Source organism: Nicotiana sylvestris, chromosome 7 (genome assembly GCF_000393655.2).
Source record: "Nicotiana sylvestris chromosome 7, ASM39365v2, whole genome shotgun sequence".
Taxonomy (NCBI): domain Eukaryota; kingdom Viridiplantae; phylum Streptophyta; class Magnoliopsida; order Solanales; family Solanaceae; genus Nicotiana; species Nicotiana sylvestris.
In genome coordinates, this window is record NC_091063.1 from 76,093,660 (window position 1) to 76,103,321 (window position 9,662).

General features: G+C 39.3%; 1 protein-coding gene across 1 annotated transcript; it reads right to left on the reverse strand.

Moving 5' to 3' along the window:
- Positions 1-7,678: 7,678 nt before the first annotated feature.
- Positions 7,679-9,263, reverse strand: LOC138873335 (uncharacterized). Its single transcript, XM_070151793.1, has 4 exons — positions 8,805-9,263; positions 8,430-8,735; positions 8,055-8,375; positions 7,679-7,918 (listed from the first exon to the last, which is right to left on the reverse strand). The coding sequence occupies exons 1-4, from the start codon at positions 9,261-9,263 to the stop codon at positions 7,679-7,681; spliced, it is 1,326 nt and encodes a 441-aa protein (XP_070007894.1).
- Positions 9,264-9,662: the final 399 nt, after the last annotated feature.

A 9,662-nucleotide genomic window follows, 5' to 3' on the forward strand; every position in this document is an offset into this window, starting at 1 on the left:
TAACTCAGTCAACATGAAACCATATAGCATAGCATGCTTTGGTTTGGAGGTATCTGGAGCTCTTTCCATGTGCTGAATCATCAGGCTATGGAGATTGATAGGTCGACCAGTATCAAGTAGTTCCATCACAGCCTTGTCCAGCAGAGTATCTTCTTGCCTTCTCTCATACCTCTGAAGAATACAGGATTTGACAAACTAAAACAGTAGCTTGTGAAAGGGAGTCATATTAGTCTTGCACACTTTTTGGGGAGCATCTAGTTCAAATGTTTGGGAGAATTTTCTGGTGACCACAATTCCAGTGTCAACATCATTGTCTACGGATGGCCACTTCTTCTTCACATAATTGTCAAATCCCAACGAGGAGATATTTAGAGGCAACCCTAGTTCCTCAACATCAAACTCCATGTTAGTTTATATGAGTGCACCAAACTATAAAGTACCTGGTCCTAGATGAGATGATGCTGAGAATGCTATAAAAACTGAAAGTAACGAAGACAAGGGAGTTTTTATGTGGAAAAATCCCACACAAGGGGATCAATAAAACCACGACCTACTCTTGTAGGCTTTTAACTTCACTAACTACCAATCACCCTATTACAAGCCACTTTGTAAAAACCTTATTGCAAAGATTTCAACTAACTTGTGATGCACCTACCACAAGCCACTCTATAACTATCCTAGTTACAAAGGCTTTAAACTTATGACTATTCCTAGTCACAACATAAACTCGGAAGTTTACGAATTTTTGGTTTGTTCTTAAGACAAAGCTTCTAAGAAAGCAAACTAGGAAATACAATGAAAAGCAAATAACAAGATTACAACTCAACTACGGATGTACATAAACTCGTTAAGAAACTGATCCTTAGTGGAGTTGTCTTCTTGTTCTTGATACACCAGTGACTTCAATGCCGGATGAATATTGTTGTTGCTTGAGAGAATATCACCGAATGCACAAAAAAAGGTGTGTCTTGCAGCAGGTTGTTTTATCACAAAAGATAGTGATGTCAATTCTTGGTGCACGCTTCTTCCCAATGAGAAGTGACTGGTGTACTGTCTGCACAACCACTTTTGTGCAGTTGCGTTCCAGCTGGATAGTCGACTTGTACTTCTATCAGAACACACAAACGCACCAGGTCCTAGTTGTGTTCCTCTTCTGTAACAGTTGCGAGATGGTCACTTTTTGCTGCTATGTTCCAGCTTGTACATTTGACTTGTACTTCTGTTAGAGAACCCTAAGGGAGCAGGTCCATGTTATGTTTCTCTTTATAATGATTGTGTACAGTCACTGACTTGTGTCGGAGAACCCTAAGGGCCCAGGTCACCAGGTCCCTGTTGTGTTCCTTCTTGGGGTCGTTCATCCATTTGTTGATTTTCAGACTTCGACCAGGTCACATGAAATGTATACACTGTGGGCCAGGTTCTCTATTTGGTTCTTCATAACAAGTTTGTTAGATCATCAAAACATAAGAAGCATAAGGCCAAGACATTGAAAATCCATCTTTTGATGATGACAAACTTAGGCATGGATAGTATTTGTTTAGAGCAGAATTAACCAGATAAGATACCAGAACTGCACAAAGTTCCCCCTTAACCCTTAATCTCAGATCTTTCTTTATCTTCAGGAACTATTTCCCCCTTAAGAATAGATCTCTTTTTGATATTCCAGGAACTAGTTCCCCCTTAATCTCAGAGCTCCCTCACTACCCTGAAAATCACCTAACAATTCAACAATTCATCCCCCTTTTGGCATCATTAAAAAGAGAACACGCAGGTAATTAGCATAAAGAAGTTTAATACAGCTAGCTCATACAAAATATGTGCACACAACATGACAGAAAATAGAAGCCATAGAAACACAACGTTGTACACGCAAAAAGGGGAGTTGTTTTATTAATGTTTACATTGGACTAAGCAAGTCAGGAGCAGTAATGGATAATTTCAAGATGCCATCACACAAAAAGCAAACAAAAATAAAACAGCGGCTGATAACTAGGGATTATGATGCATTTTACACTCCTTCTTGCTTAAGTTTTGATTAGAAATAGTTTTGGATGTAGAGTTGCGCTCGTGAACTCATTCCTTTTACTATTTTGAGAAATTTTAGCTTAGTTTCAACATTGAATCTTCAAATTTTATTTAACAATTAATTATTATGGGTTTTTCTTCATCTATTGCTTTGTTTTATTCTCTAATTATGAGTAGCTAGACCCATTAGCTAAGGTTGTAGCTCAACGCTAGTGTGGGTAATTGATGGATCTTGTGGTTTTATGCTTGATTGTCTATGGGTGTTTGATATTTGGGCTAATTTAGGGTTTTAATGTGGAATTAGTGGTTGCAAATACTAGTTTATGCCTAGTAGACTTTGGCTCTTCTTGAGAAAGAGAGCCTAAGTCCATGAAATTAGTCCAATAAGGAATTGGGGCGTATTCAAGAGATTGATAGCCCCAATTAAAGGGTTAAACCTAGAGATAGTAATACCCAACTTGAACCTTGATTGCTTGCACAAATTTGCATATTCAATTGGTCTTGAGAAAGTCAATTCGGGCAAAATTACTCGAACCACCGAGAGGTGTAGAGTGAGTAGAATCGTGCAATGGTTATATCATATTCCCCAAATGTGACAATCTAGCCTTAGACTCAAGAATCCATCAATTAGCCACCTAGGAGAAAGTCACTACCCTAGTGCCCTTTCTCTATTTTAACAACTCGCAATAGTTTAATCTTAGCTTTACTTAGCCTAATTTAGCATTGTAGTTTTATAAAATTAGGATTAATATCAAACCCAAAAATGTTTAGAAGTCCAATATCTAGCTCCTTGTGGAAATCGATCCCGACCTTCTCGGGTAAAAGCTACTTCGACCACTCTTGCTACTCAATAGTAGTACAGAGTTGGCTTCGATCAGCATCCACAAGAGTTTGGAGCAATAATAGTTGGACACTAAGAGGATCCTAGGGGATACTAGAAGAAGGAGGATTGAAGGAAGAGACATCAATGGTTTTGAGACCCAGGTCCAGTCGAGCATTTGCAGATAGTTGTTCTTAAAGTAATTGTGCCTGAAGTTTATCATTTTCCTTTTAGCCATGCAACTTCCTCATTGACTGAATCAGGTCCTTTAGCTGCTTGACTAAGCTGAGTTTCTAGTATGGCATTTCGAGCCCTCAAACTTCTGATCTCTTCAGAAGCTACATTTTGAGCGTTGATCAGCTGAGAAATGGTCGAGATGCTTCCACCAACTCTTTCTACACATTCACATTCTTCTAGATTTGTCTTAGAGAAGGTCTTCTTATGTGTGCCTACTCTGGGATTCCCTATGGGGACCTTGTAGAATCTGAACACTTGAGTGAGGAGAAAACCATATGGTAGCCCATGATTCCCACCTTTAAAGTTTACCACCTTTTGCATATGATCTATCATGATTGCTGGCAAGTTGATTGGAACAAACTCATCAAGCGCTTCCATTAAGACCATATTCGATTTTGTAGCAATAGATCACCTCTCAGAACGAGATAAGAGCACTTTATTGACCAGTTCAAAGAGAAGCTGATACTTAGGAAGCAATACCTTTTTATGCACTTGTTCCCTCTGTTGAATAGCTTGCTCTTTCATGATAGCTCTTCTAAAGTTCACCCCACAGACACCCTTAACTGAGGACATACCTTCACACGGAATTCTGAGAACCTTTCCCAATGTTGAAGCGTTGAGTACAATGTCTACTCCATTTACGAGCGCACAAATGTAACTCCCCTCAATAGTGAAAAAAAATACGTAAAAAGTTTGTACTGCATCTTCATACACTAGAGGTATGCTCCCTTCAAATAAGTGTTCCCATTATTGAAATTCCACAATCTCTAGAATTTGTCTCATGCCTGCCATCTCCAAAATTGTTGGATCAAATGTACAACCCTACAGCACTTTCTGAGTTCTTAATCTCTGCTGCCAAAGACCACCATCACAGGGCATGGACCTTAGTGAACTAGGTTCTTTAACATTTTCTCGTTTTCGTTTGCTAGACCCTTCAACAGACTTTCCTTTCTAGCTTGCTATCCCTACAGTATTTTCCTCAGACACGACTAGCTCAGTTTGACTCCATTTAGACTTCCTGTTGTCCTTTATAGATGACCCTTTCTATTCCTCAATAGTTTCATCAGAGGCCTTTTCTATAGAACTTTGAAATTTCATAGATTTTTGTAATAAGGAACCAGGTTCCCTTGGAGCATCTTTGTCAATTTGGTTTACTGACACACTCTTATTAGTGACAAAATCCCTTGGATTCATTTTCCTCTTTTTCCTTATCTTGACACTCCTCTTACTTTTCTGCAATGTGGATTCAAAACTCTCTTGCTACTCCTGATAGAGGGTGATTTGGAGGAAGACTCTAGGAGCTTGGAGTGATCAGGAGGTACAGGAGTGGGTTTGCATGGAAGAGAATCAGGTTCATCAGAAGGTTTTTCTGAGAATATCTCATGAGCCAAGGAATCAGGGAGTGTTGCGGTTGTTACATCTCCTAGGAATGGAATTTCTTCCCCTAGTACTCACACGGGAGATATGCTCCTTCATTAATCAGACTCTTAGCAGCTATAGCTATGATGTTATGCACTGTTTCTTTTTCTAGTGACTCTTTAGAGTCACTAAGTCTAACATGGAGGAGTTCAGATACTGATCCGGATCATCCTCAGGGGCTTATGACACTTGCAGAGTAAAACCTCCTAAGTGTCCTTTGATGAGATTATAGGAGTGACTAGACATAGGGTTTTCAAAATGATGGTAAACAGGGTTTATCAGAAAAGAGAAAACTATAGGGATGGAGGAGGAGCCAGGAGTGGGTAAGGTAGTAGAAGGCATTAAATAGTGATGCTCTGGGATGATTTTAAGGATAATAAGGAAGTGGGAGCAGTGTTAATAGTGGGAGAAGTAGATGATTGTTCGATCGCCATTAGATGAGTACTTGGTAGACGAGTAGAGAGAGATGAAGAGAAGAACCCAGCTATACAAAGGAGATGAAGGTTCATGACTTTCTGTGAGTGAGAAAGAAGGTTTTATTGGAAGAAGGGCTAATGATGAGAGGACAGAGAAACAAGTTCTGAATAGTTCTAAAAACGGTGGTATATTTGTGGGAAAGTGTTACCGTGCAGAGGGGATGAGGGGATTTGAAAGACAAGACATGACATGCAGACTTTGAAAAGTCAGATGATGTGACAGTTGAGTTAATTTTATTAAACACAATTTCTTTTGTTTTGAGAAGGCATGCAGAATAAGCACATTACTACTAACTTGAGGTACAGGAACCTGATACCAGAATAATTTTTTTTAAAAAAGGTTTTAGCAGCTCCTCTCTCGCAGTTCATAATTGTACCTTTAGCTTCTATGATCGTCATGCGTGTTTACCTACAACGATATTGATGTGAGTTAGTCTTGGTCAAAAAATACTTTAGCTAACTTTACCTGACGGTGTCTTGCATAGCCAGCTGATGGAGGATCAGGTTCTTCATTGGACTCTTATAACCCCATCTTCACCTTATTTGATCCAGAATATTCTCTACTCAAGGCTTTGATACAGATATGTGGAATTTTGTTTTCTGTTCTGCAAGACTTTCCACAGATCAACCTTTTCTTCATATTGACCCTCAGAAGCTAATCTCACCCCTCAATGTGCTTGGTCTTCTTGTTTTGAGATTTTTCTTCAGTTGTTGACGAGGCCATTGAGTTTTGCTTCCTTGTCTCCGAAAGGATGAGGCATGAATCATGACAAGTGAACCTTTCCAGAAGTGCTTTTCCTTTCCATAGAAAAACCTGCATAGTTAACATCATCATACCCAACAGGATTAAAAATACTATCACATGAGGGGTAACAAAAGACCAGGTTTTGAGTTCCTTTAAGGTATCTCAAACTTTTGTGGACAACCTTCAAGTAATATTCCTACAGACTTACACTTTGGATTTTATTCAGGAGTGGAGATACATAAGGGGCTAAATAAAAAAATAATATTTATCTAACTCTAGAACAAAAGAAGGTGATTGACTTGTCACATAAATATGAGCCATTATGTTCCCAATTTGAGACTAAAGTTTGATTGATAGGGGATATTTGGAGGTTATTTTGATTTTCCCACAGTTTGTGTTCTATTGCTTGTGGAGTGCCATGAGCTGCATCTCTACTCTTCCTTCAGCTTCAGTGGTAGTAGGTGACGTACCAGGTTCCTTGTGAGACATGGAGGATGATGTTGCATTTCTTTCGCTAGTCTCCTTCATCTTACTCATTTTATCAGCCTCCCTATTTGAAGCCTCAGATATTTCCCAGGGACCAGAGTTGGTTCATCATATTGATCATCACCGTTTCTTTCTTGGCTAGAGGAGGTATCTTGTTGAATACCACATGAGCACTTCCTTCCATTTAGTGTGCCCTTTGTTGGAGACTTTGAGGCATTGTTTTGTGAAGTGCACCCCAGAAGGATTCCTTCACTCGTCTTTTGCATTGAACTTCCCAAGTTGATCCTTCCTATTGTCGAGAACATGGCATTTTCAGTCAAGATGGTTCTCAGATGAGTTGTCTTTTAGTCAAGAGGGCATTTTCTTCCATTTGGCAGCTCATTGTGGGTTTTGATTCAGGAGGGACCTGATCAGGCACTTGTTCACCAAGTAGAAAGTAGTATTTACTGCTTTTACCCAGAATTTTTTGGCGATTCCATAGTCGATGAGCATTGTCCATGCAACATTTTCCAATTCTGCTCTTTCTTTCAGCAATACCATTCTACTGTGGCGTCCTTGTTGTTGAGAAATTGCCATTAACCCTCAAGGGTCTCCTCCTTTGTTTTGTGAACCCGTGTTCAGGTGACTCTTGAGTTTGACAGATCGTGGACTAGGTCCTACTGAGTTAATTTATTCGGAGGTAAGAAGCTTGCATATACCAATCTTTCATGCCAAGGTTCCAACTTCACCCATCTCATACCACCAGCTTATGGAGATTCATAGTTAATCAGAGCGAATGTTCTTGTTTCCTTTGTCCACTGAGACCACTTGTCCAGTTATCAGATTGGTGACTGTACTTTTTAGGTCATTCACATAGTACACGTTCCCACTTGAGTGCTAAAAGAACCTTTCCAACTTTTTATTCATTGAGAATGTACCCTTTACAAGGATACATTCCCTTCCTGCAGGGCTTTCAGTGAGAAGAGATTCATGATGTTTTCAGTTGTGTGCTTTTAAGCATCCACAGTCCATAGTCCATCGTAGTCCGCTTCCTCTCACTGTTCCCTGCTCATGCAAATCAAAGGTTAGATTTAGGAACCCAAACTAGTTTGGGTCCTTTGTTATGATAGAAAGGATGAATGAGGGCTTTCCTAGTCCATGCAGGCAACATCCGCTTCTTGTGAGTGGTACCTAATTATTTGTTTGCAGTCACTTTATCAGTAAACACTTTGTTTTTCTAAGAAGACCGAATCCTGGCCTGGCAATTTTCTTTAAAATGCCCATTGTTCCCACAGTGAGTACATATCTAGTTATCAGGTACAGTGACATACTTGCTGTGAGGATTGTAAGGAGTTTTCTCCCTTTGGAACTGATGCCCTGCCTGTTCCCACTATTGTTAATATATATGGTAGTGACAACATCTGAGGACCAGGTCCACTTCAAAGATTTCTCAAGATCAATTCTTACTTTCTCCAATTCACCTTGAAGTTGCTAATTCTTCTCGAGTTCACTACAGAGATTGATTTTCACAACAGTTAACTCCTTTTCAAGCATGATATGAGTCTCACTGGCTACTTCCTTCCCTTTCCCAAGACTCACATTCCTATGTTCTCTATTGAGTCCCTCAATGGTTTCCTCTAGATCAGTGCATATTACTAACAGGTCATCCCTTTTTTCTTCAGTAGTTGCAATTTTTTCTTCTAAGGTGTGTTTCTCATTGTTAAGGCCTATCTATTGTTTCTTTTAGATCAACAACTACTACCATCAGATCATCTCTCTCATTTTCCACACTAGTTATTCTTTCATTCAAGGCTTTCTTTTCTTTTTCAACATTAGCTATGGTCTCATTTAAATCCACTACACAGACCACTAGATCATCTCTAGATTGTTCAGCCTCTCCTACTTCTATGGTCAGGATCTCCTTATCATTTACAAGGTTATAATAGGCATCAATTAGGACATTAGATAACGACCTTAGCTTCTTAGAAGAGTAGGATTTCATATTTCTCTGAACATTCCTGAAGTTTACCTCATCGTCTTCATCTTCTTCTTTATTATCAGACTCAGCCATCAGCACAAATAGTGAATTGTACTTTGTTGCTTCAGTTTCCACTGCCATCATGGAGCTATTTTCTACATCTGGTTCCCTTTCGGATTCACTAGAGGAGTCTCCCCAAGTAGCAAGAGCCTACTTAACAATATTGTCAGCAACACTTTTTTGATTGAATCATTTATCTAGAACCAGGTTCCTTTTTGCTACTTTGTCAGGATTTTGCTTGTATTGCTCCTGTTTCGCGAGTGGGCAGTATTTGATGAAATGCCCTGACTTTCCACATCTGTGATAGAGATTGTTGTTCCTTGTTTTACTTGAACTTCCCCACTTTGGTATACCACCATTTCTTCGAACCATCTTTTTAAATCTCTTAGTAAGATAGGCCATGTGAATATCTTCATCACTTGAGTCGCTGCTTTCAGCTTTAAGTACCAGGTTCTTTTCCTTCTTGGGCTCTCTTATTTCACTGTCTTTCTTTCTTTTCATCTCGTATGTCTTCAGATTACCAATCAACTCATCCATGGTCAGAGTTTGTAGATCTTTAGCTTCAGTGATGGCATTTACCTTACTTTCCCAAGAACCAGGTAACACACTGAGGATTTTCCTTACAAGCTTGTTTTTGGGAATAACATCTCCTAGCGAGTGAAGCTCATTTATGATGGAGGTGAATCTAGTGTGCATATCTTGTATAGACTCATCATCCTTCATCTTAAAGAGCTCATATTCAATGGTGAGCATGTCGATCTTGGATTGTTTGACCTGAATAGTTCCTTCGTGTGCGGTTTGTAGAGCTTCCCAAATTTCTTTGCCAGTATCACAAGCTGAGACTATGTTGTACTCATTAGGTCCTATGTCACACATCAAGATTTTCTTGGCACGATAGTCTTTTTCTACAGGTTTTTTGTCAATGTTGTTGTAATCTTTTCTGCCTTCCGGTACCATTGGTCCTATTTCTTCAAGCTTCTTTATAGGAACATGTAGACCATCGCAAATGAAGTCCCACGGTTCTAAATCTTCTGTCATCATAAAATCATACATGCGGGACTTCCACCAGCCATAGTATTGACCATTAATACTGGGAGGTCTGTAGGTTGATTGTCTTTCCTCAAAGTTGGGTTGAGCAACCAATAAGATCCTTTCTAGGTATTAACCTTTTAGAAAGAACCTACTCTGATACCAATTGTTAGTTTATATGAGTCCACCAAACTATAGAGTACCTGGTCCTAGATGAGATGATGCTGATAATGCTATAAAAACTGAAAGTAAAGAAGACAATGGATTTTTTACGTGGAAAAATCCCACACAAGGGGATTAAAAAAACCACGACCTACTCTTGTAGGCTTTTAACTTCACTAACTTGTAATCTCCCTATTACAAGCCACTTTGTAAAAACCCTATTGCAAAGACTTCAACTAACTTGTG